Here is a 27,917-nt window from a genome sequence, read left to right as displayed (position 1 = left end):
GAGTGTGTGGTTGTGTGTCCGCATGTGTCCGCATGTGTGTGTGCCTCTCGCACAGTTTGGCTGTGGTCGGCTCGAGCAGACAGCAGTGCTTGACGTCCGGAGAGAGGAAAACACACACAGGTAGCGTTCGTTCGGGCATGAAAGATGGAGCTCTCGGCGGTGGGAGATCGTGTTTTCGCCGCGGAAGCCATACTGAAACGCCGCGTCCGTAAGGTGAGCTACAGCCGTCCCGCGTGTTTTGACTTCCCGCAGATGTTTTGGCCGCGGCTCGGCTCGGCTCGGCTCTGCTCCGGTCCATAGGCTCCGGGCTGTCTTCTTGCGCCCTATGCTATGCTATGGAGGCCTCGCAGGCTCCTTTTACCCTGCTAGCCAGGGCTAGCTAGAAGCTAACTAGCGAGGCTATCAGTCATGGCTCGTATATTCAGGCATTAGCAGGGTAATAAAAACAGCGACACAAAGAAGGGGCTAGCTGCGGAACAAGGCAGCCCAGGCGAGCAGATGAGGGCTGTGCTATGAAATGGAGGGGCCTGATTTTTCTGCCAGCTAATGGCAGCTAAAGCTACACAGTCTTATGTTGAAGAGGTGTGTGTGTGTGTAGCAGCCACATTAAAGGCTGCTGGAGACTACTGCTTTTCTTCTACAGATGGTTACCAAAACATTAGTTCTCGCCTTCTGAGATGTGAAAGAAGGAAGTCTATTAGCCACAGTTGATGAAGGACTTCTGGTACTTTCTCAGTGTTTTATCAGTGTAGTAAGGCTTGGAAAAAAAGACCCCATAAATCATGGTGGGGTACCATCTTAAGTGGCTGGTATACATAGTTTACCAGCAGGCCCAGCAGGCCTCCAGTTACTTCTGAATTTGCCTGCCAGAGCTTCATAGTTGCATTTGCGTTAAAGCAGGAATATCATATTCAGGTTAAAGATGAGTTCATCACACAGATGTTGAGTCACTGATCTTTTTCAAAACATCACATTAACAGTGTTATGTAATAGTACAATTCCCAATGTCAAATATAGTTTGTGTTATTGATGTTTCATGTCAGTTTAACTTTGAGCACCAGGACGAGCTCGCGTTAAGATAAGAACAGTGAAGCGCCCGCAATCAAATCAAAGACAAGAAGTGCAGTTTTTTCCATGAAACTAATCAAGTTATGACATGACATTTTCCAGACTGTTATTGAGCCAGGCATGGAGTCTGCAGGGCTGAAACATGGTTAAACTAATAAAGTCTTTGTTTTGTTTTTTTACACGGGTTGCATACAGGATTGGCCTCTTGTGTGTAAAGAGCAGAGCAACTCTCCAACGTAGATTAACATAAAACTCAGGACCAAAACGGCAAACAATCAGCAAAGTAGCTCCATAGAGAAATATTTGTTAAATACTTGTTTGTGTTCTCATATGCAAGCTGTTTTTGTTAATCCAACATTTGCCTTCTTCCCTGCAGGGACAGCTTGAATACCTGGTGAAATGGAAAGGATGGGCAATGAAGTAAGTGCTTCTCTTAACCTTGACTTTAATTTGAAATTTACAAACCTCACTCCTTTTTTAATTCGAGGCATTTGTCTGTTCTTTTTTACGCAATTTTTTAATTTAACAGAAAATGTGACTTAATTCCACTTCGTCGCAACATTTTCTCGTGGTAGAAAGTTGTCTTTTGATGTGTGAATTTAATGTTGCTCCATCTTTATGTAGGCACAGCACTTGGGAGCCAGAGGAGAATATTCTGGACGACAGGCTGATACTTGGCTTTGAGCAAAAGTGAGTTAACTCCCATGTGGAATGATGAGTGTCTCCACAGTCTGTGCTTGGAGTCAGTCATTGTCTGCTACACGCAGGATTTGGGCCTCTTACTTCAAATGTTTAAAGTGTGTCTTTCGATACTGCGTGCCCCTACTTTCTTTTTTAACTCCTGTGTATCTTGCTGGTGAGTGCTTCTGCTTTTACCTCATCTGTTAGGGTTGTGTCATTCCTCCTCCTCTTCTCTTCCTGATTAAGTCCTTTATGTCTACTGCCAAGCCACTTAAAAGCCCTGTGCTGCACACAGAGAAGATGTTTACAGTAAACTAAAATGGACACCATAAAACGAACAAAAGCTGAAAATGCATCAAATGGAAACTAACAAGTCCACGTGAGGACAGAAACTGTCTGCCTTCAAACGAGACTTCAAACGTTCTCTGTGCTCGACTGCTCTACTTTCACACACCCACAGTTTTCACCACCATCCCCTCTTTTGATTCGTTAAGTTTGCTTTTATCATGGCGGTCTCTTTTTTTAGACCGTCTTTACTTTTGTAATCTGTATTCTCGTAACTGTCATTTCCTTTTCACAGGGAACGGGACAGAGAATTGCATGGGCCGAAGAAACGGGGGCCAAAACCCAAAAACTTTGTCTTGAAGGTACACTTTTGTATACTTACTGGTTCAAATGGTATTTTGTGGACACTTCAACACATCAGCAGCTGAAATAGAATCCTTCCAATGAGCATATTTTTTAATTGTAGCCATGATTTATTAATACATTACCTACCAGTGCTCATCCAGCAGCACGTTACAGGAAGTGGTGAAGTTCCATTTTTTTTTTAAGTAAGAATAAGGTCAAAACACATGAAGCAGATTATTTTTAAGCTTGTAACGTGAATTCTTACACATGTACTCATATCAGCCTAATTATTACAAGCATGACAAACACAAGATCTTTCTTTTATGTTTGTCAGTAACATGACAACACAAAACTGACAGAAAACCTAGTGAAAGCCAGTCTGAAAAACGCTCCACGGAGAAATGTTTTGCACCCGTTGCCTTGATGCAAATTGGTTACCAGCTGTGAGCACAAGTTGAAAACAAATTGGGTGTTCTGCAACATACATTTACAAATTGTGGTGATGAAATGTTCTACAAAAGTAAAGCTCCCACTGCAAAGATGGTTTCTTAATTCTGTTTCATCTCCCTCAGGCTCGCACTCAGAAAGGAAGGCCCAGCAACAGAGCCTTAAACGCCCGCCAGACTGCATCAGGCTCCTCCTCGTCCACTTCCAGCCGAGCGACTCCTTCCTCATCCGCCTCACCTCATCAATTAGCTTCTTCGTCCTCCTCCTCAGCTGCGGCACCCACCCCTAAGCTCAATTCCCTTGCAGCCACCCACAAGCTGAAGAAAGACATTCACCGTTGCCACAGGATGTCCAGGCGCCCTCTGCCCCGCACAGACCCCTTGGCAAGTACCTTCTCCAACCCTGGGGGCTTCCCCTCCCGGGTGCACGTGTCCCCCTTCTCTGAGACCGTCCGCATCCTCAACCGTAGGGTCAAACCCCGGGAGGTCAAGAGAGGCCGGATCATCCTCAACCTGAAGGTCATTGATAAGCCAGGCCGGGGTGGCACAGCTGCAGGCAGCAGGAATGTTACAGCCGGACGCCAAAACATCCCTTCCCGTAATCGCATCATCGGGAAGAAGGGAGAGGCACCTTATAGACCTTTCCAGCCCCCTCTGAAGATGCTGGGGTTTCCGATGTACGGGAAGCCATTTGGGCTGCAATGTGGAGGCCCTCTGCCCTTTCACTCCCACCCAGAGTCATGCTCCAGCACAGGGGCCAGGGACCCCCACTCCTCTTCCTCCCAGTACCAGTCACCTCCTTCTCCTTCCAGCTCAAGCGGCTCCGAAGGAAAATCTTCCACCAACGCCTCAGCTGCTAAATCGCAGCCCTCCACAGGAGCCTCACCTTCCAGCGGGGCTCCAAAGTCCACTAAACCTCATACAGAGACACAGAAGAGCCAGAGCGCTAAGTCACCTGCTCCCGCCCCGTCCTCAGATGCAGACCCCGCAGCGTCAGCATCTCCCTTCCTCCCCTCCTCACCCTCTTCTTCCTTAGAAGACGAGGGGGAGGAAGGTTCCCTGGACCGTTCTGTGGCCCCAGACGGAGGCAGGAAAAATCCTCGCCAACGCAGGGCGAAACGCCAGCCGCCTGCCACCCCTTCTGCTGTCACCCCTGGGGATCAGAGCGCTACCCCGACCGAAGCCAAACGGGTGCCTGCAGAGGGAGACCCTGACTGGCACCCCGAAATGGCACCGAGCTGCAAAGATGTGGTGGTCACCGACGTCACCACCAACCTCGTCACCGTCACCATAAAAGAGTTCCCCTCCCCTGCCTCCGGCCCTGCCTCACCCTCCGCCAGCCCCGAAGACGCCTCCTCCCCTCCCCCCAGCACCACCGCCGATGACCCCTCTCCAGCCAAGCCATAGGAGATCAGATGTTACGAAGTCGATTGCCATTGATAATAGGAAAAAAATGTCAAGCCAGTGTTGCCACGTCAGCCCCCTCCTACCTTTTCCTTAAAGGTGTGTCCATATTTGTGTAGCAATTAATGAAATGTGATGTAACATAACACCGCCCAGTCATTGAATAGTAAAGAAAGGAGCATATTTTTGTTTAAAAAATTTTAAAAGAAGAAGAATTGTATAAATTTGAAGGGGCAGCTAATACGCCCTCCTTGTCACTTAAATTGCCATATTTTGTCCACTTGCACAGCACTGGCTCTTTGAAGCAGACTTGGATGGAAACGCCATTTGTTTTCTTTCACTTGCATTCAGAAAGGCTGACTTTAGCTTGTTTGGTGTAAAATTTTCCAACAAGCGAAACACTCGCCCGTCACCCACCCATCTGGTGCGTGTTTTGAGTGTTTATCAAGCGCACTTGTTGTATGTGAAAGAAACAAATCGTTTTTTATATTCAGGCCCTGCTGTGAAGGTCGTTATTGACGGCCTTCAGGTGTTATGCCAATTTCCTGCCCCCCCCCACCACCCCTTGTCTCATTGGAAGTCCAGCTTGTTAATAATAAATTAGGTGATGTGTTTTTGCACGTAACACAGTTGGACTCATATATTGCATCAATACAGCGAGGTAAATGCAATGCACTTGACTGCATCGAGAAAATGACCTATTTTATGTAGTTCATCAATTTTTCAAGGCCTTTTCCTCTTGCTCTCTTGAACGCACATGCATATACAGTACATACAGTATGAGTAAGTATTTATGTGCACGCACAACCTTAAAAGCTGCAAAAGAATATACAGAACTGTAGTTTTTAAGTTATTGCTGTCCTTGCCGTCTTTTCCCTGCTTGCCTTGTTTTTCTCACGAACCCACCACCTTCATCATGACTCTGTGACGTCCACCAAGACTCTAAACTGGCCTGAAGTTAGTTCAGAACTTTTTTCTTAGTGCCAGATTCTCAACTTGTCACGGTATATAGAAGGTCCATGAGTTGAACACGCTTCAGGCTGAAGCCACCAACCAAATGCAGCTAAAAATAGCAGGTTGTTGAATCTTTGAGCGACTTGGCAGCTGTTCGAAGTCTGTGAAACGTGTTTCCAGGCGGTTTAGACTTGTAAAAATCAATGTAGGCTGGTAAGTTTGCCTGTTTACCTTGAGCTTTGGCAGGTAGAGCAAACGCGCCCTACACCCTGCTTTGTTCCTTTGGATGTTTCTGGTCAGTGTTTAAGCTAACAGTGCTTTATTAGTATGGTCTCATGTTTTAATAGAAGTGGTTCGTGTAGCATGGTCCAGCCTCCTGCTACCCACAGGGCTAGAGAAATCGAACCCAACCATGAATGAGGACAAAGATTGGCCTGTTTTCTGTCAATTAATTCACTAAATCTAATTCACTAGATTTTAGAACCTCTGGATTCTCTCTAGAACTTTCCTTTTAAAGGCGTTATTTTCTAAACCATGTGGACACAGCTTCAGCGTTTCTCTGTACCAGATACTTTCTGTGGTTTCAGTCACAACTGTTTGACAGGTTTTGTTTTTTGTTGTGGTCGACAGCAGCTAACGGCATGCTAACTTGATATCGGAACTCATAAAAAATGCATCACCTTTGGAAGTTCAGCCCGTCTGTAGCAATGAGAAAACCATGTTGCATTTCTTTGTTTTTTTGTTCTTTGCTGTTGAGGTTTTAAGCAAAGCTCCATGTTCTGGCTTTACACTTTTGACGTGATTCCTTACGCAGTGCTCTCGACACATGGAGAGGAACTTCGAGGAATTAGACCCAGGGGTGTGTTGACGTACCAGGCCCAAACATGAAAAACATCCTCTGTTCCTGCTGCGAGAAACCACCTCGAGACAAATCATCTGTTGCCCGTGGCTGATGAATTTATCTGCTCTCTGCCTCTGCAGCCACTTTATCAGGTTACAATTGATCAGTTGCTTTTTTTTTAGCATTCCAGCTGCCGGTATTTGTTACCGCCCATGCTGTGAGGCCAAAATGTACCACTTAGTACCCGCTGTTTTCTAACAGGAAAGCATGGGATGTTGGCACGGTTGTTTTCTCCAGAAACTTCAGGTGTGCCGTCTTTCATTGGCATCATGTTACAGTCAGGACGCGTGTCAGGTAATCTGGCGGCGAGAGAAGAAAGCGAACTTCTTGATCTGATCAGGTGTGATCTTTGACAAACCGTTGCCTGTGAACTTCTGCCGAGCTCATTCACTGCAGGTTGCTTTCAGCTAAACTCCTGCAAGCTTGAAAGTGTTCAATGGTTTTGACCTTCAAGTGCACCTGAGGTTCTTCAAAAGAAACCTGGCCCTTTATACTCAAACTTTAAACCTTTTTTCTGGTGCTGCCCGCTCTTTGTAGACCTTCCCAGACCGTGGCTCTTACTCTGGTGTACCTGTGTGTTACAGTATTTAAAAAAAAAAAATAAAAAAAATCTTCCGCATGTGTTGCCTTATAGCTGCTCCGTACAACCCCAGCTGCACACCAGGCGACGTTTATCTCGTCTTTCTCAGCCTCCTACACGGTAAAAAAAGAAAAGGAAAACTTTCGTACGAGCGGGGGCTTCAGTGGTAAAGAAGAAGATTTCAAAATATCACAAACTGTAATAACCTCGATGGGTTTCTGATGTCTCATTTTCCGGCGCTGCAAACGCAGCATTCTCAATGTCTTTCGTTAGCGCGGACGAGGAAGATGCCGCCTCCTCTCCTGTCATGTTACTGGATGGTTCTCGTTGTCGTCGATGCTGTTTCAATACTCTCATAGGTTACATGTGGAAGGATTTATTCCAAAATGACACATCCATTATAGGAAGAAATGAAATGGTCTCCAGCTCAAATTCAGATTGAGGACAGAACTAAACTCTAATCCTCGTTGGACGAAGTGAAAACACACCGAGTCCTTTTCGTATTTTCCCAGAAACAGATGAAGGATTATTTTCTTCTCCCAATGGATATCTCATGATTTGGAATAGATTTATTTCATCTACTATATCTTTGATATCTTTAAGTGGTGGATAGAAGTGACTCTTGCAGTTGGTAGATGTGTAAGGTATTAGGCTGCTAGGCGATGTTTCCAACAGTTGATAGCAACGTTTTTCTTCTGTTTTTGCTTTTCTCATATCGGGTAGCACAACTCAACTTAGTGGCCTATCTTTCAACCAAATAGGGCTCTTTATTTTATTATTTGACCTTTTTAAAGCTTTTCTCCCCCCCCACTTTTGAATTGTTTTACGTTTATATGTGATGTAATTTTAAGTGCTAGATTTACGTGGCACTAATTGGAAAAAAAGGAAGGATCCTTGATGAAATGTATGGATAAAGATGCTCAATGAATTTGTGCTTTTTAAGCCTTTTTTCCCCTTTGTACTGTACTTTATTACCTTTTTTTTTTTTTTTTTTAAATATGCATAATAATGTTAATGTGATGCTGTTTATTTGAATGCCATTTTTTTGATAGTTCAATATGGGTTTGATCAGAAGGCAAACTGACTGATTTTTAATGTGTCAAGACTGCAGTTTTGTCCGGTTTAATGCTTATATAACTTATGTACATTGTATTGATGGTAATGACGAGGAGGCGGAGGATAATGATGACATTGTAATGTATCTGAACTTCTGAAGCATGTTTTGCAAACCCTTATTGTACAGATTATGTATTCAGTGTCATGTTACCTGTTACTGTTGTTGCTTTCTGTGTGTTTCTTGTACAAGGCTTTTGATTAAAAGCTCTTCAAAAAGCAGCTCGCTCTGTTTTTTTGTTTGCTCTTCTTCTCTGCTGTTTCATATTCCGTTGACTTCGCTAAATTTGACCTCCTCCTTAAACTGGAGCCATGATCGGTGGTTACATGGACACTATTTCTTTTAATGTGATTGAAATCATTCTGATTAGAGATTCTTACTGTTTACACAGAGACTAAATACCTCTCATCTGATATCCGCATATCCGTTTCAAAGCATTTAAAGCAAAAAAAAAATAGACTTCCTGGAGAGAGAGAGTTGATTTTTGAGTCTCAACCCAAACATCCACTCTAGAAAGTTACATTTTGTGGCTTTAATCATGTACAAAGTGCTGTGAAGTCTCTAAAATGTAACAGAGGAATAAGAGTGAGAACTTCGCCAACCTCGACACGGGTCGGGTCGGCGCTCCTTCAGAGACTACAGTCTTGAAACTTTTCCAACAGTTTTTAATTTGGCTCGGCGGATTCTGGTTTTGTTAATCTTTCAACACCTCATTGTTTCGAGGCGTTCAAAAGTCCTTAAATCTTTTGAGATCTCCAACAGAAAAGCTCATCAGCCCGGTGTGTTGGTGGAGAAGCCCCCTTTTGTTTGGGCGGTGGGCTGCAGGTTACAAATTTGTGAAATGAAGCGCAATTTTAAAGATGAACAAATCGATTAAGCTTTAACCAAGGTTATCTCATGGAGCGCTTTAAATCTTAACGCGAGATAAAACTTTTCAGTCGCTCTCTTTGTCAGAAACAAACTTGCACAACTGCGAACTGCCCCAGTTTGACAAGTCGTATCCGTCCAAAGAAGAGTGAAAACAGGCAGGAAAATGAGCCGAGTGAATAAAAAGAAAGCCAAAGGGTCAATTTTTCATCTCGGGGTGGCTTTGAATTTGAAATAGCCTTGGAGTTGGAACATTTTAATCCACGTTGAAACTGCAGTTTTTGGGTTTTTGGCAGAGGAAAAGAACACAAAACTGACATATTATCGACTTATAAAGCAGTTACAGCAAAGACTGATGAGCGGAGTGAAAGCCAGACATGGAGGACAGTACTCACAGTAAGTACTTTGCCTGTTTGAGGTATTTGTATGTGTGTACTTTGTATTTCTGCCTCTTTTTACTTCCACTCTGCTACATTTAGGATGCAAATATTTGACTTGTTGCTACATTTATTTGATCATTTAAGTTAAATTAGTTTATTTGATCAACAATCAGATAAAGATAAAAAAAAAAAAACACTGATCCCAATGATTACAAAATTGCAGAATATTGCACCTGATAATCATGTAAATATATATATATACAGTATATATATATGTAATGTTCATTTGATCGTACTTTTAGACTTAAGTACATTTAATATCGGGTACTCTTTTACCCAAGTACTAGTTTAAGGTGATATCTTGTACTTGTTTGAGGTACTTTTTAAATCTATGTTAAAAGTTAACCACAAAAAGAAAGAAAGAGGAGAGGAGAGGAAGGGGAGGGAAGGAAAGAACAGGGAAGAAAACAGAGGAGAGGTTAAAAGTCAACCACAACAAGAAAGGGAAAGAAAAGAGGGGAGAAAGGGAAGGAATAGAGAAGAGAGAGGAAGGAAAGGAAAGGAAAGGAATAGAGGGGAGAAGAGAGGTTAAAATATAACCACAACAAGAAAGGAAAAGAAAAGAGGAGAGAAAGGGAAGGAATAGAGAAGAGAGAGGAAGGAAAGGAAAGGAAAGGAATAGAGGGGAGAAGAGAGGTTAAAATATAACCACAACAAGAAAGGAAAAGAAAAGAGGAGAGGAGAGGAAGGGAAGGATTAGAGAAGAGAGGAGAGGAAGGGAAGGAAAGGAATAGAGAAGAGAGGAGAGGTTAAAAGTTGACCACAACAAGAAAGCGAATGAAAGAGGGGAGAAAGGGAAGGAATGGAAAGGAACGGAATAGACAAGAGAGGAGAGGAAGGAAAGGAAAGGAAAGAAATAGAGGAAAGGAAGGGAAGGGAGGGAAGGGAATGGAGAGGAGAGGAGAGGAAGAAACTGTTTTGCTGTAGTTTCCAAATGCCCCACACGGAGGCGCTGTTGAGCCACTGTGGAGCTTCCAGTCGCAGAGCCTCAGTGTGTTTTCAGGCTGGGGTGATATTGAGGTCATCATGCCTCGGCGTTCGTCTCTGAGCGTTTTTGATGCTGTGATGAAGACATACATCTAGTTCAAACGCCTTCCATCTCCTCCACACGCGGCGTTTTATTTCATTCTTCGTCTGTTCGCGCTGCTGTGATGGATGTTTAAAAAAAAAGAGAGAGAGAGAGAAGAGACAGACTGACACAGAGAGGTGATTCGTAGATACCTCGTCTCTTCTTCTCTCTCTCGTCTGTTCCCTCGCCGGCAGGATAACACCGGGCTTATGAAGCCAGATGGAACTAAAATAGTCGTTAGATGCGAGCGGCCCACATCTGTGTGTGTGTGTGTGTGTGTGTGTGTGCACGCAACATCAGCCACCTCTGGAGATTAATCCACAATCTAGGCTACTGGTCTCTGCAGGGAAAGCCAGACTGTACTGGTGTTTGAGCCTCTCACTGCGGTGGATGTTTAAACGTCATTTCCAGTCATTTCAATGTGATATTTGTTATTTTTGAGTTTGATTCGAGGACGCAAAGCAACACTTTTGTGACTTTCTTCAATTGTTGCAATGGCATAAAGATAAGTTTTTTGGAAAATACTCTTATTTTGCTTTCTCGCTGAAAGTTAGGATGGAAAGATCGATACCACACGTATCAATATGATGCTAAGGCTGGGAAACTTCAGGGAGGCAGCCTAACACAATCTGCCCACAGGCATCTCTAACACTCACTAATTAACATACATTATATCTGGTTTGTTGCATCCATACAAAAAGCAGAGTGTGAATACCACAGCTTTTATGGTTTTATGGGGGCAATCTGACTATTTCCTGGCCGGTAGCTACAGATCACACTTCGCAGGAAGAAGATGAAGAAGACAGGTTAAAAATACCAAATCTTTCCTCCTGAGGTTAGTTCATGTGAGGAAACAGAAAAACTGAGCTCTCTAAAAAAAATCAGTCCTTCAGAATCAAGGAGCGACATCTTCCCTGTAGACTTCTACAGGAGTGCAGGAGTCAAGCGAGGAGAGAGGAAACAGAGAAGATGTAGAGACGAAGAGTTCTGCAGCATGTAGTCGCCTCAGAGGACTGAATGCAGTGCAGTCACATGTAGGTATCGACCAATATGTTATATAACTTATGACTTACTGCAATTTACTGTACTTAAGTTCAATTTTACTTGATACTTTGCTGATTCAGATTCTTTGGTGTTGACAGGCTGTAAGTTGTGACGTGTTGCCCATCAGATTGATTGATAACACAGAGCTGAGACTGCAGACAGAGGAAGAATGCTACATCAGAGCCAAAGTATTACATTTTGAAAGTAATTCATTGGCAATCGGACAACAAAAACATACCAGCGCCTGAAAAACACTTGAGTCAGCCGGGCCTCTATTTCCACCATTCTCCGACTGTGTACTGGAGGAACATGAGCTCCATTTAGTGGCATCCAGAGGAATCCAACGACTAATTAAAAAAAACAAAAAAAACAATAAAATCACTGCAGAATCTGAAATTAAAATACTTAAACTGAAATGTAACAGGGGCGGCTGTAGCTCAGGAGGTAGAGTGGGTCATCTTGCATTCGGAAGGACGCTGAACCCCAAATCGCTTCGAGGTGTAGACTGGAAAAGCACCATAGGAGTGCAAGTCCATTTAAAGGGATATTCCGGCGTAAATTTAATCCATGGTCTAAATCACCGTGAAACTGTGTTAGACTCCCTCTCGAGAGATCAAGTTAGCAGACCGCTAATTTACGGAGTTTTATCAACCTCAGAAACGACCGCACGACAACAATACACTGCAGTAAATGGATCCAAATATAAACCGCCACCAAAAAGCCACAAATAATGCTCAGAACAGCACCAAACTTCAGCAGCAGTACAAATAGGGTCTCAGCACATAGTCCGGGGCATCTAACCTCCGCTAGCTTAGCTGGATTTCTACTGAAAAGCTGACTAAATTTACCTCTCTTCTGCAGCAGCTTCCTGTTGACGGGAAGTCCCGACGAGTCGATTACCGAGTGCAGTAGAGTTCCGCGGCTCATGGATGAAAATGTATGATTATGACTCCATGGAAAAGCAATCAAAGTTCATATGTGTCTTACCTGCCAGTTTATAACAGTTATTATCCAGAGCGGACAGGGAAAAGAACGGAATTGAGCATTTCTAACCGCACTCGGTAATCGTCGTGTCGGGACTTCCCCGACCCGGAAGCTGATGGAGGAGAGTTGAAATCTGTTTTTAGCTTCACAATAGAAATCCAGCTAAGCTAGCGGAGGTTAGATGCCCCGGACTATGTGCTGAGACCCTATTTGTACTGTTGCTGAAGTTTGGTGCTGTTCTGAGCATTATTTGTGGCTTTTTGGAGGCGGTTTATATTTGGATCCATTTACTGCAGTGTATTGTTGTCGTGCGGTCGTTTCTGAGGTTGATAAAACTCCGTAAATTAGCCGTCTGCTAACTTGATCTCTCGAGAGGGAGTCTAACACACCTTCACGGTGATTTAGACCATGGATTAAACTTACACCAGAATATCCCTTTAATATAAAAATTTGTTATGTCTTTCTTGTAATTTGTTTGTATTTGTAGTCATGTTCGTGCATGTCGCTAGTCATCAGTGATTGCTCTCGAGCTAAAGTCAAACTGCAACGGCACGGCAGTAAGCTGAGGTAACATGAAATGTTAAAACATGACGCCAAAAAACTGGAAGCATCTGGAGGAGAGGTGCGGAGCAGGAGGAGAATATTTCTGCGTTTACGGTGGTTCCCTATAAACTTTTGCTATCGCCAAACAATTTTTTGCCGTAACCCGGGAAAAGGAGGGTTACCTGGCGATCCGTTTCCGTTATCCACTGAATGACTTCATGTTTTGTCCCGTGTTGTGAAAACTGAAATGATCCAGTTGTCCTCCATCAATCACACCAAATGGAAACGCTGGTACACTACTGCGCTTTAATGACGGTTATGATTGTTTTTGAGGTGGTACACATTGTGAAAAGTTTGAGGAACACTGCTCTATTCAATTTGTACTCATTTCAACAAGCGAACCCTTTAAGAGCGGTTTATCCATCCACTGAAAAGAAAGCTTTTGAGAGAGAACGTTTGTTGAACAAAGCCACAGAGGACCGCGGTGTCAGGGTCGGAACATTTCTGTTGGCGGAGAGATTTTCTGTCTCTCAGGGAAAACATCTTTTTCCTCCCACTCAGTCAAAAAAACAGTGTCAGTGTCTAAGGTCCCAGCTTTCAGTGTTTTCCTTCCTCTCCTACGGCTTTATCTTACTTTCTTCTGCGTCTCACTTTAAACCGACCTCGTTTTATGTTATTGTCACTTATTATTGTGAGTCTGACGGGGGTCTCCTGTTGCATCATGGGAATAGTGCACGTAAGGGTGAGGGTGTGCACTGTGACACGGAGCTGAGTTTCTTTATTTTCGATTTATTTCAACAGTTTTGCGCTGATGTTTCCGTGACAGCTCTTGCTAACGATTGCAACACTGTACATACGTATGTGCCGTACTCGCACGGCGGCCATTTTCCTCTGATGTCACGCTCAGGGTGGGGAAGCTCAAATGTCGTCTCAGGCCGCAAGATAAGAATCTGACAAATTGTCATAATTTCGACACCAGCAAGTGAAAAGACACACTTCAAGGTAAAATATGTATTTGATAACCCATTAGCTTCTATTAGACAGCAGCTAACGTTAGCATTTGGCTAACATTACTGTTTGATCGTGTTCCACATGACGTGAAAGGTGTAAATTAATTATGACGACGCCGGAGGTCATATAAACATCTTTATGAATGTATGTGCTTTATTTCCTCTGGGATCCCTCTGTTGTGTTACCTGAGTGTGTGAGTGTGTGATTGGTTGCAGGTGTGTCTGGTTTACTGATGATGCCTGAGTGTGAGTGTGAGGTTGCCGAGGGAAGCTGATTGATTCCGGCCTCCGAGCCAGCAGTCGTGAGTCCGTCTCCTCCCGGTTCACTGTGGGCTCTCTGCTCTCCACTCCAGACTGCTGGCATCTCAGTTTCTGCGTTTTGAAATGAACTCTTTTAAAAATGGCTGCAGGATCCTTTTGCAGCTGGTGGCTCTTGGGAGCTGGTTAGAGGCGAGGCTTGCTTTCATGTTGCGCCGCGGTTCCCCTCCAGGCGCTGGCCGTAACACTTGCAATACGGCCTCAGAAGTCGCCCCAGATTCTCCCCATCCTTTGTCTTTTTCGATCTGAACAATCAGGAAGCAGCGATACTATAACACTTTGTCAGATTGCAGACGTTTATCGGCCTTGCGACCCGCAAAACTGAGAAAAAAACTCATGAGAGTGAAGTTATATGCATGCAGCCTCCTCCGTTTTCTCCCGCAGTGTACAAAAACAAAGTCTCACTCGCCATTGCATTCTTTATGATTGGCGGTCGGACATCATTGATCACTCTCAGACAACTGCACTGAAACATATTTTATCCATAAAGCGATACCAGGTAGACTTCCAATATATCTCTGTTTGCTACTCTGAGTTATCACCACTCCTCCAAGTTGTTGCTTTTTTACAGATCTTGGATATTTCACTTGGATATTTAGCAGACTGTATGCAGCACAGGGCTGCACGATGCCTCTTGGATATTCATAAGTTTGCCCCCTCTTTGGCCGTTCAGGGTGATATGGGCTGGATTCCTGGTTCAATAAGCCGAAAATGTGAAATGTTCGGATTGTGGAGTCGTTTGCTTGATGTCTGAAAACAGGGTCAATAAAAAGGTTTCACTGTGGGTGGGGTAAACTGCACAGTTCTCCATCACCTGCAAAGACTCTTGCTATGTTTAAGGAAGCTCAGTTACGATATCTGCATCGTAACATTTCCTTTTGTAACGTGAGCGTAACTGGAGGAAAGGTACTGGCGAGATTTGGAGACGTTTTGTTTAACTATGTTTTGTTAAAACCAACATTCAAATCAAGCATTCGTATGGCAAAGAGTCAAAGGTCTTTGGTTGCACGGCTGAGAGCAGGAATCCTTCCTCTGGCTCCTGATGTTGGCAGATTTAAACATTTCCAGGAGGACAACAAGCTGTGTGAATTATATGAATTAATGGAATCACATTTTCCTCTGTATTGGTCTTATCATGACGATGAAACATCTTTTCAACACCCAGAAATGTCTTGGGACGAGGATGATAATAGAATAAGGGAATGGTTGTTTGATGTTATTTCTAATGCTACTAATTGTAGTCTGCACGTGGTTGCTCTCGTTTCCAGTCTGTTCTTTTCTCTGATAGCGGTGTCTTGCAATCGGTGGACCCCGGGTTTTGACTTCATACCCTGTTGATGAGGGTTCTCAGCCCTCCAGATCACGGTAATACTAAAGGCAGGAACACACGTTGGACATCTGAACCGCTTGGGGAGACTCGGACGAGTTCGGGAACAAATCTGTTCGATATGCTCAGCTGTGTTGGAAGCTTTTGGAACCACGCGGATGGCGTATGGTCAGATTAAACTTGCAAAGTCTGAGAGTGTTGGCGGTCTGAGGATTGGACGCCATCAGATACTCTGATTGGCGGTGTGCTAGCGAATCAGCGCGTAGTGTAGGAGGGGCAGAAGTGACGATGGTCTGCACTCTGTTCTGTCATTTCCTGTTTTCATGTTTTGGATTACTGGCACGAGACTAGCGCCAACCGATGTCAAAGAGACTTATTGCGTCTCGCGCAAGCGCAGAACGTACACGCTGCTGTGTAGTTGGCAGTCGAGGCGGTATGTTTCAATTCAACTTTTCCTCCCTGAACGGGTCAGATGAGAGGCAACGGAGTGGTCGGATAAAGGCAGTTGGCCGTTGGTTTGAGTCTGGGCGGTGTGTGGGGGCCTTAAGAGCTGTATCGTACACAACTGGACGTTCTTCAGTTCTAACTAACTGGAGGGGAGTGGCAGGTGTTTAAACCCTCCCTCCCACATAGGGTTTAAACACCTGCCTCTCCCCTCCAGTTAGTTAGAACTGAAGAAGCCTCTTGGATCGAAACTGAAACACGTCCAGTTGCGTACGATACAGAACTTTGGACTTTATACGATGCACCTTGGTCGTGAAATACGGTTGATGAATGTAAGTGTATCGTTTGGGAAGTTGTGAAAGAGACTTGTGGTTTAATCGTGGATTTTTTGTCAATCACACATGTATATGTTGCATTTTAATATTTGTGGGGTTGTTTGGCTGCTAGCTTGGGTCGGTCTCCCTCCCTTTGTCAAAGAGACTTTGATCTTAGTAGGACTTCCAGGTAAAATACAGGTGAAATAAAATAATACAGAATAAAAAGAAATGGGAAAGAAGACCCTTTGTATGCTGCATCCTCCTCACTCATCTCCTCTTTCTTCTAGGTTTCTTACTATCCACACACACACACACACACACACACACACATCGATCCATCGCAGCCTTGTTTGTTGTGCTGCTGCTGCTGCTGCTGGAGCTTCACCTCACCTCTGCTCTGACTGACGCATGCCCACATCCTCGCTCCTCCTCTCCCCGCGGTCCCCATGGTAACGCGCGGAGGAGAGCAGCTTAGCAACACGGAGCCGGAGGAGAGAGAGGAGCATCATCTCTGGTCCAGACAGCGCGGAGCCATCAATATCACACACACACAACAGGGCGGCGAGAGCAACACTGCAGACACCTCCTCAACGTAAGTGACCACATTTACGTTTACATCCACAGCTGGAGGTTCATGAGTCGAGTCTAAGTGGGTCGTGATTGTGTTCTGGTGAGAGGTCTTCTTCTTCTTCTTCTTCTTCTTCTTCTTCTTCTTCTTCCTCCGGAGTGATGCTCCTCTCTGTTTGCAGTTGTGTGCATGTCTAATCTCTCGCATCGATCCCCACAGTCACAATGAAGTTCGTGGTGGTGCTTGTGGGAGCGGGCACCCTGGCCTTCCTCGGCGCGGTCATCTGCATCATCGCCAGTGTTTACCCCCGGAAACGCGCCGCGCCTCTCGGCGACAACGGCACGCTGACATCGGAGACGCTGCTGGAGGATCTGGAGCCCGGTTCGGTGGCTCACGCCGGGCCGCTGGGCGCCCTGCACGGCTCCGAGTCCTACGGTGGAGGGAACGGGCTCGGCGGCATCGGCCTGGAGGTTCCCACTCTGAACGAGCTCAACCTCGGGGGGGAGACGGGAGGAGGGTCCGCGAAGCAGTTCAGCTTCAGCCGGCTGATCTGCACGCCCGTCCCGGTCGGGGAATGCAAGAGCAAAGACCTGAGGCAGCGGCGGGAGCAGCAGCACCAGCAGGCGGACGACCCGCTGTACGGAGCCGCGGATGAAGACCTCCGGACCACCGCGGAGGAGCTCCGGCAGATGGTCCTGCAGCAGAACGACCAGATCCTCATGGACCACAGGACCATCCGGGAGCTGACCGGGAAGCTGAGCGAGTGCGAGAGCGGCCTGGAGGACGAGAGGAACGTCCCGGAGCGGAGCATCGGCGTGTGGAGCGGCAACCGGCGCGTCATGGCCGGGGACGACGTGAGCTCCTCCGCCGCGGCGCAGCTGCAGACGGCGCGGGCCGTGGAGGAGCTGGCCCGGGCCATCATGGACCTGAAGGACCGCATTGAGAAACTCGAGGTAAATGGAAAGATGGCTGCTGAGCACGGGGCGAGACAAAGTTTGGCAAAAACAAAACCTGTTGTTCTGGCTGTGTGAGTTTTGTCTGACAGCAGGGTATCTGGACTGGAACCTGATCCATGAATCAGCCAGGTGAGCCACTGCTCTCAGGTGACCACATTCAGCCTGATTCTGGTCCAGGAGTCCAAACATGAGGTCCAGTGTGAAGTTTAGACCCTCCAGGTGTTTATAATGCGCTCAGAATTTCTCTACCAAAATGAAAAAAAAAAAAAAAAATCAGATTAGAAAAGTGCCAGTAACGATTTCATGTCAGTGGGATGGTTTAAAGGCCTGTGCGGTGACTTCTTCATCATCTCAGCTGCCTTCATCTTCCTCCCTCCCCCCTTTTTATCCCCCCCTCACCTCTCCTCTGACAAGCGACTCGTGACACAAGGCGCTCCTCGTGTCTTGCACACACGCGCTCGCCCATGGACCCCATGGGAAATCTTACCACCCGCTGGCCCTCACATCCCTCCACACACACACACACACACACACACACACACACATTGTGTCAGCCGCCTCCACCCTGTACCTCCGCATCCGACAGCAGGATAGGGACATAAATAAAAGATGAAGCTGGCTGGACAGGAAGGAGGGTGGTGGTGGTGTGTGTGTGTGTGTGCTGAGATTGAGACACCACACACACACACACACACACACACACACACACACACAGAGCGCTGCATCACTGCCAGCCCTCTCTAAGCACAGTCGGTTACAAGGTTGTCTCCCTCAGAGTGAATTTATATCCAGGACGTCCACATCCACTCCTGCCTCAGCAACTCTCCTGATATTATATATCGCCCCTCGCAGCCGTCTCATCCAGTTTAACAACAGCAGCGTCTCTCTTTTTACTGCTGCTTCCCCAACACCTTTATTTTGCCAACTTCTGCCATGAATACTAATACTGACACTGCCGGGCAGCCTGCTGTCATCGACACAACACCTCTCGTCGCACAGCTGCTTTGTCGTTTCAGTCAATTTCCTGCGTTTTCCTTTTACACTATGACTGAAACGACTGGTGAAACTGTGCTACTATTTGTGCCACGACGAGGAAGACAAGAACGTGCTCCTCTCGTAGCTTTTAATCTTTTTTTTACTTGAAGTCCTGCGGGCTCCACCAGCCGGGGACGAAGATCCAAACTTCCCTAAATAAGCAGCACCGACAGATGTTGTTCTCTTGCATTTTCCTCTCATTAAGTCGAAACTCGTAATCCACTTAAACGCAGACTTTCATGTTGTGCCTTCAGCAAACGGCGCAAGGTCCGCCAGCTCTCTCCATTGGAAGTCTTTCACAAGACTATGCTCAAAGAAATCAATGACTTTAATCACTGAAAATAAAACACTTTGGAAGGCAGCACACAAGATGTCCGCGTGTCGAGGCCGACTGCTGCTCCTCATTTAATCTTGAGAGAAGGTCCGCCGCGCGTGTTGAATTAAGAAGCCCAGCTTTTGATCTTTAGACCCTCATTAGTGAGAAATTACAAGGGAATCTCAGAGCTTATAATGCTTTTTAACGCAAGTACGAATGGGAAACGTGGCTCTAAATTGTACCTCCTAAGATTAAAATGCAGAACAGACTCCGTGGATGCAACAATGTCATGACTGAGGCTGCCCTCTTATGAGCTATTAATCACCTCTGCTCGTGTTTGTTTGTTTGTTTGTTGGTTTGTAACCACGATTACACAAAAACTACTGAGTGGATTTCAACGAAACTTTGCTGAAGGGTGGGTGTCGACCCAGAATAGAGCTCAGTAAATTTTGGTGTGGATCTGGGAATCTTTTTCGTTATTTTCGTTACTTTCTGAGGGAACAATGCGTGGATGATGAAAAAAATTTAATATTTATCAGCATAAAGGGGGCTGTTAACCCTAAGCTTCATTACCTTAAAGAAATTCAAACTCAGAATTCTAAAATTAACAATATTAATGAGGCAATGATACAAACTCAGAAATATTTTATTTTTTTTACCAAAACTGAATAAATGTTCTGTTCTCAGAGGAAAATAAAGTCTAGAACGCTTTCTGAAGCTAGGGAAGGTAAAAGGCGGTTAAACCGTATGAAGTTGTGTTTTCCATTAAGGTTTCTGTAATTTATTCATTCATGAATATTTCATTCATTTTGTCTGGACCCAAAGTTGTGAACCGACCAACTGGCTGTCGGAACAACACTGTGTTTGTTAGGTGATTCCACAAGCCTTTTCAAAAAAAATACATACCAGAATCCTGATTCCACAGAAAGTTTGTGTCTAACATTGTTAAAACTCTTGCTGCTTCCTTCTCCCTTGAGCTGTTTTCTCCCCTCCACAGCAGTTCTTTTATTGTGTCTTTGTTCATCCCTCTTTGGGATTATTCCAGCCAACAGTACGCAGCTTTTTTGGGGGAAAGATGATGGTTGAGTTTCGTTCCCAGGTCATCAAATACTGCCATTTTGGGTTGGTGCTGAACCAGATCCACCGACCCAAAGCATTAGTATTTGATTTAATGAGACTCAGCAATCACTTGTCTTTCTAAAAAAAAACTGCACAGTGTTGCTTTGAGTCACTTACACCCACTTTACCTTGTTTCTCTCTCCCTCTATTGCAGGCAGAGATCGGCCCTGCTGCCTTGAACCTCACCGACACACCTGCTGGTACAGGTGGCAGCGTCGGTGGCAGCAGCAGCCCGACTGGTAACGCCGGCAAGGCTCCCGCTCCTCCTGTCGGCAGTGCTTCCTCCCCACCTGCAGCGGCTGCCCCAGGGGGTCGCCGCCCTGCCTCCCCTGCTTCCCCTGCCCCCAAGTCCCCATCTAAGGCCTCCCCTGGGCGCGGAAAGGGCACCTGGAGGGTGGAGGACCTGGAGGGCGAGCTGGAGAGGAAGATAAAGATGTTGGAGAAGGAGCGCCAGGCGATGCGGAAGGAGACGCAGGGCCAGCACGAGAAGATAAACCAGGGCATCGACACCGTCAGCCACCGAGTCACTGAGCTGGAACACAGTGAGTATCCTGGGGGGAGATGAAGAGGAGGAGGAGGAGGAGAGTACAGACATGGGGTGGTGGCTGAATGAAAGAGAAAAAGAAGGGGGATGTGTGGATGAATACGCACACGCAGGGAGGCAAACAACTGCATTAGTACACTGACGTGCATGAGGGCAACGCGAGAGAAGGCTCAAATGAAACTTTAATGAGCGCTGTGGGTGAACTAGGTCATCACAGCAGTGGAGAATAAGCAGTAGATTAAAAAAAGATGATTAATGAGTGTTGGAGGTAGTGAAATGTCAGAGAGGGCCGAGAGCTGAGAGGAAACATAATGCAACAGAGGGAAGGAGCGAGATGAGAAAAGATATCGCCTTAAAATCATCTGCTTCTCTTACTTGAAACCTGTATATCGAGCCTTCTAGGTAACCGTGGGCCTGGCTGTCCTCCAGAAGTGATGCCGAGAGTGTAAAGAGGGAGACATGTTTGATAACTGGAGAAGTGGAAGCCTGGAGGATGCGACTAAAGAGTTCATGAGGTTGCGAAGAGGAAGGTTAGAAAAAGGAAAGAGAAAAAAAAAGCACTTCTCTATTCTCTTTTTAGCCCCGTCATTCTCCCGACCTCTCAGACGGATTCTGCATCCTCTCTCTCCCCTAAGAGCTGCAGTGTGGCCTCCAGTTAGAGAGGCTGATCGTTGAATTCGCCATTAAAGCGCCGTCCTTCTCCATTTTCTCGCTCTGACTGCCTCTGTTCATCTCCTTTATCCTCTGTGCCTCCACAGCGCTGACGGAGCCGTCGTTCCCCGATGGCTTCGTTCTCTCCTTCCCCATGCGAACCAACTACATGTACGGCCTGGTGAGAAAAGAGATAACAGAGATGTACGCCTTCACCGCCTGCGTATGGCTGAAGGCCAAAGAGGGAGGCATCGGGACCCCCTTCTCCTACTCGGTCCCGGGGCAGCCCAACGAGCTGGTGCTGCTACAGGGAGTCCACAACCCCGTGGAGCTGCTCATCAACGACAAGGTAATCATTTCTCAGACCTGGAGCTTTGAATCAAGTGGTTTAAAGGTGAAGTGAAGTCAATTTTCATGTAATTTTCATTTATATAGTGTCAACTAATGGCCTTTTTGTGGTAAAAAAGAATGGGTATTTTGTACCCTGAAGGTCTCCTTTCATTCATCAACCCGAAGCAGCCTGATAAGGAAATCATTAGCCTAATATGCCGTTTCACATTCCATTGCAAGCGAGCTGTTGATGGCTCGTGGTAATTCATTTATTAAAATGAGTGATGAGAACGCGTTCATTCTTGTGACAGAACAACTTCTTCTTGTGATGAAATGAAACAAACAGTTTAATTGAAAGTGTCACAGCATCCAGTTGTTGTTTCAGTCAATATGCTGCGGATTAGAGTTTAAATTAAGGTTAGGGTCTCGTCTCTGGATGCACTATTATAGCCTAAGGTGCGCATTAGGAGGCGATACTGATAATTAGATATCAGGGACATGAATTACATTTAACTGTGATGAACTCCTCTTTGGTCTTTTTTTACAAATATTTGAACGAAACACTTATTTAAAATTCCAAGAATCGCTGCTCCAGATGCCCCATCTGTAGAGAACTGGTACGACATTATTTATGAAACCTTTTTAATGGCTGCTTTGTATTTCTTCCCTAAAAAATGGTTCACTCAATGAGAGGAAATATCTAAAGATGATTGTGTAAATGTTGTCAAGACGGGAAACCAAATAAAGGGAAAAAGTGTCAAAAACAGAAGAAAATCAAGGACACCAATTGCATTAAAAATGAAAATGTTAGTGTCAAAATCTGGAACAACCAGTGATGAAATTAAGTACAATTAAGAACAGTACACGTACAATTTAAGGTACTGCTACTTTATCCTACATTTTTTGGATACATTTAGTTACTAGTTAATAGATTAGAATTATTTAGTGTTTATAGGATATTAATTGTGACATGTAACCAGTCAGATATTGTTGTGGGTGGGGCATTGTGTAAGAGGATGATGCATGAGAGCCATTTTTGAATGACTTTATTTTACCTGCAATCTGGCAGAAAAATCCCCATTACCAGTAAATGGAAAAATGCTGAAAATTGGTCTGTGCCGAATGTGCGTGTGTCGATCCTCCATCAAGCCTTACCGTTAATTTGGATATAAAACATGTAGTCCCTTTAGAAAATGGCTAAAACAGATGTTGCCCTTGAACAACACATCACGCATTCAAAGTCATGCAAAGAAAGAAATATTGAAAATCATTAAAAATGAAAATATCCATTCAAATGATCAAATGTTTTTCATGTGATAGAAAACCATTAAGTAGCACTCGGAGAAAGAGAAGCCCGTGTTCTTAGATTGTGTTTTCACATTTGTAGCGCTGTGGCTTACAGTAAACATATGTTATTGAAGGGAGACGGCACAGAGACGCTCTTTGCAGCCAGGGTTTTATATAGTGGATAAACGCTTACCTTTCATAGTGCTTACACTTATAGTTCCCCTGGCAGAGAGGAGTGGGGGTCTGTAACTGTAGTGGAAGGGAGGTTGAGTGTGTCCACAGAGTGTAGTTCTGCTGACATAAACCACCAGCGTGTCCACATTCTGCAATGATTACTGCCCACACTTGTCCCGTATCCAAGCAGAAACCAAGCTTGATGTGTCATGGCTCAGCAGGCCTGAAATCAATCACTCAGTTTGCAAAAAAGAAAGTGTAACGACAGTCACCGTGTCCTCCGGCCTGCAGGTGGCGCAGCTGCCTCTGACCCTACCACAGGACGAGTGGCAGCACATCTGTGTCAGCTGGACCCTGAGGGACGGCGTGTGGAAGGCCTACCAGGGGGGGAAGATGAAGGGGAGGGGAGAGGGGCTGGCTGCCTGGCATCCCATCAAACCAGGAGGTGTCCTCATACTGGGGCAGGAACAGGTGAGATATACACATGGATGGATACATACATAAAACAAATAGATGGATGTCTGGATTGAAAAATGGGAGCATCAATGGATAGTTGGACAGCTGGATGGATGGATGGATGGATTATCATTGGATGGATAGATTGGTGGAAGGATGGATTACCATTGGATGGATAGATTGGTTGATGAATGGATGAATGGATGGATTACCATTGGATGATAGATTGGTGGATAAATGGATGGATTACCATTGGATGGATGGATGGATGGATGGATTACCATTGGATGGATGGATGGGTGGATGTATTACCACTGGATGGATAGGTAGGTGGATGAATGGACTAAGTGTTCCAATGAAGGGATGCATCGAGGATGGTAAGATACATGGATGCATTGATGGATAGCATGAACAGTTGATGGATGGTTGATCAAACTGATGGATGGATGGATGGATGATTGTATGAATGATGGACATACAGATAGATGCATGTCTGAATGGATGGACTGATTGGAAGATGGATGGTTGAGATGTTCTGAAACCACTATGAATATTTGTTATTTGCTACTAGAAACCTGTGAAGTTGCGTACAGGTGTCCACAACACTGCTGGGACCCCGAACAACCCTTATGATTAGATTGTTTGGATGGATGCATTGATTTTACGGATACATGGATGGAGGGATGCCTGACAGATAAATGGATACATGGATGAATGGATGGATGAATTAATGGGCGTCTGTTTGATACATGGACGGATCGATATAGTGAGATAGGGAGTGCAATTTTAAGCGGCCACCATTAGCTTTTTGACGCATGAACAGTCATGGAACCTAACTGTGTTTATCCGCACACTGGGCTGCCTCTCCTTCATTAGTGAGAAACCCACATTATGTAACCATTATGAAATCTGACATTATCCTCCTCCCCGGTGTCAAAAGAACAACCCAAAGCTCATTCTGCAGCCCGTCGTCCTTTCATTAAGGATGAAAAGCAAAGAGCTGAGAGTCCACTTCTGCAAGACTCTGCAATGATGCAACAAGACTTAATTTAATGGATATTTTTTAGAGGGAGAGCGAGCACTTTATTAATCCATGTTGATGAATGATGGGCTGCTGTGTGTTGCTGTGGTGACCAGATTTCTATGGGGGGAAAATCCCAGGACATCCCCCTCTCAAGGGTTTTCTCAAATGGGATAAGCACTTTTAATCTTATCATCAAAACACAATATTTCTGTGTATGAATAAAGCTTTTGCTGCTTTTTCAATCTTATATAACCAAGGAACATTCCCTGCTCCAATGATAGCTGGCATTATCAATGTATTACTGGCAAATTCCAAAGAATAAAACACTCTAGGAACTAAACTGAAAGATATTTCATTATATTTTCATTGCATCTGAGGAACCGTGATTCACAACGATCAAACATAGTAATAAGTTGTTCTTTGTGTTCTTTATCTCACTATTTTTTGGAGAAGTTTGTTTAAACACCAACAAACAAAAGACATTTCTTTCCATTTGAGAGTGACAATGATCACCACATGCTTACTGTCTCAATCTTCGACGTGTTGGTAAGGTATCAATGTTCAGGATTAATAGCTTTGCCCCAGTAGTTCCAGGTCAAGTCGGAAAGCAGGGACTTCTTGGGGGAAGTTCCTACATTCCTCAAAAATGTATAGGATTGGAGAAGGCCTAATGCCTGCCTGTTGGACATTATCCCAAAGCTTGGTCTTTTGGCTCTCCATGCTATCATTCTGATATACAGCCCTGTGTTTTGTTTTCTACCCAAGGATACATTGGGCGGGCACTTTGATGCCTCCCAGGCCCTGGTCGGGGAGCTCTCCCAGTTCAACCTGTGGGACCGGGTGCTGAAGCCGGCAGAGGTGGCCGCCCTGGCCGAGTGCAGCTCCTCGGCGCTGGGAAACATCGCCCCCTGGACCGACCACGACGTGGACGTCTACGGCGGTGCCACCAAGGAGTCCCTGGATCCGTGTCACGCCGCACAGCGATCCAACCCTTCCGGCCCCAAACAGTGAAGGGTGACTGGGAGAGGTCAGCCAACGGGTGGATGTCTTTGATTTAGGAGACGATTTAGCAGATGTTTAATGATGTATCACATTGGGGTTCAAAGTATAATTGTTGGGGATGGGAAGCTTGCCGGTGGACTGAAATGTGTAATGGAGCTTTTAAGCCATTAAGAGCGGTGTATCTGTTTCGTTTTTAGTGCTGGTGTCCACGCTCATGTGTTTACTTCTGCAGTGAGATACAGCAAGTTTAGTCACAGAATCACCTTAGTAAAGACTGCATGGGTGGATCTAACCATGGCCTGAACTGGACTCTTATGGAAGCGTTCCATAATAGATGTATCATTGGTTCCGGTTTAGGTAAGAATCTGTTGGACCAGTTGATCATACATGGGTTCGATGGGTGTGAGTACAGTTATGGAATGAACCTTAAATGATGCCATATCTTAGGGTTTTGTTAATTTCACAACAAAGTGACACAAAGTGTTGTCCTTTCTCATCTTGTGTCCGGTTGGTTGTGCTTAATGCTAAAACTGAATTCTGAGATGCTATCATGGTTCTACTGGTTTCAGCGCTCGATTGGGAACAAAATGAGTTCTATTCAGCTCAAACTGTAAATTATCCTGTCGAGTAATGTCTGTGTACTTTTAAGTTTTCTACATACCATGATTTGGTAAAACAGTGGTCTTATAAATGTATATTGTGTATTGTATCTCTGCTAATGTTGCTTTGTGCCAGTCTGCTTCCCCCCCTCCCCTGTTGTAGCCTCTCACGCCTCTTAAAATCCAACAAACTTAAGTTGCGGTGCTCTCAATCGACCTCTGGAAAAAAACACTTGATGTCTGTCGAAGCACCATTCAGACACTGACAAACCTGAGTGAGTTTGGTGAACTTGTGTTGTATCCTTGAATGTAAACCAGATGGAATGTAGGTGTATTTGCATGAGCAAAGTCACATTTCCTGTCACTAAAGAAAAAAAAAACAGTGTCAAAATGTGTAAATTGCAGTGTTGGTGTCCCCGAACTGCCCCACACTCTGAAGCACACAGATGTCTCTCTGGTAATTAAGATCCTGACAGAATAACCCGACAGGGACGGAGATGTATGAAGTGGACTGACTCTACTGTGGCCATGTTGTACTGATGTGAATAAATCGATCAAACTCGGGATGCATTTACATCGCAGCATCAAGTTCGATGCCTTTTTTCCCCGTCTCTCTATTCCCCTGAACAATGTAGGTGGCCAAAGCTGCCAAAAATAAGATCTAATGCTCTCTTCACATGAAAGGAGAGATATCTTTGGTCGGTGCTTTCAAGGTTTTTGAGTGTAATGTTGCACTCAGAGCTGGGAAGAAGGTGGTAAAAAAAAACAAAAATCTGGCCATGATCAAAAAATAGTGATGAGACCAGTGAAGTCAGCTGAATTATGGATTTTTCTCTGATGCGAGCCACCTATGTTACTTTGATTTTCAGGGACATATTGGCAGCAAAGTCGGTTATATTTGACCTTTTAAATAATCCAAAGTCTCTGGTCATAGTTTTCACGAAGGCATATCGTGTTTCACAGACATTGATGGATCTTCCACCTGACATCTAACAGCTGAAATAAGATGCAAAGCTGGGGGAAAGAAATTAGAGCATTTTTTTACTTGAGGCTCATTATTAACGCCAAAATAATTACAAAAGTGTCTCCCCGCCAAAGTAACGATGGTTAAATTAAGGACAACGAGCCAGAATACCATTTCTTGGTTAGCCGTTATATAGCGACCAAAATACATCACCCTGAACTGTGATGTCATTGGATCAGCTTGGTTCTTTTGTCGTTCAGTCAGGCGACTGCGTGATCATCATGTCACACATAACCAGAAAAAGAATTGTAATCTCTTGATTCGTGCAGACCACCCACTGTCAGCGATGAGGGTTCGATTCCCACTTAGACCAACTACACTGAAGCAGTTATCCAGTCAACACTGTGCAGTCAAGCGAAATACAGTCAGTGCTTCTGTTCACTTATTACCTCAAGACATCCGCCCCGCAAATGATTTGACACCCAGTTGTGAAGTGCCTGCGTGGGCTCTCACGCCCGGAATAATAGTGAAATGTTTTTTTGTTTTTTTTATGTTCTCTGCTTCGTCGTCTCTTTCTTCTCCGCCTCTCCGTTACTCTCTGTCTTACTCTCTCTTTCTCTCTCTCTCTTGCTTTTGGTTGTTGAAGGCTGTGACAGTGTTGCGCTCGTCTTTAGTTGCTTCTTCATGGATCTTCTATGATATTGTGAAATAGGTGGATACAAATAATACAAATAAAATGGTGATGACAACA

At 44.9% G+C, this 27,917-nt stretch overlaps 1 protein-coding gene across 1 annotated transcript; it reads left to right on the top strand.

The window, feature by feature from the left end:
• cbx6a (chromobox homolog 6a) lies at window positions 1-27,917 on the top strand. Its single transcript, XM_030429843.1, has 11 exons — window positions 1-213; window positions 1,445-1,488; window positions 1,693-1,758; window positions 2,330-2,396; window positions 2,952-4,229; window positions 16,595-16,733; window positions 16,929-17,662; window positions 20,287-20,677; window positions 21,438-21,679; window positions 23,413-23,592; window positions 25,367-27,917. Exons 1-11 carry the CDS (start codon window positions 145-147, stop codon window positions 25,610-25,612), a joined length of 3,456 nt encoding a protein of 1,151 aa, XP_030285703.1. The 5' UTR covers window positions 1-144; the 3' UTR covers window positions 25,613-27,917.

Source organism: Sparus aurata, chromosome 1 (assembly GCF_900880675.1).
Source record: "Sparus aurata chromosome 1, fSpaAur1.1, whole genome shotgun sequence".
NCBI lineage: Eukaryota > Metazoa > Chordata > Actinopteri > Spariformes > Sparidae > Sparus > Sparus aurata.
The sequence above is the reverse complement of the archived record's forward strand: the minus strand, read 5'-3'. Positions and strand labels throughout refer to the sequence as shown.

Coding starts and splice junctions, on each gene's coding strand:
- cbx6a (XM_030429843.1), top strand. CDS start 145: ATGGAGCTCTCGGCGGTGGGAGATCGTGTTTTCGCCGCGGAAGCCATA. Junction 2,397..2,951: donor CCAAAAACTTTGTCTTGAAG/GTACACTTTTGT, acceptor CATCTCCCTCAG/GCTCGCACTCAGAAAGGAAG. Junction 21,680..23,412: donor AGCTGCTCATCAACGACAAG/GTAATCATTTCT, acceptor TCCGGCCTGCAG/GTGGCGCAGCTGCCTCTGAC.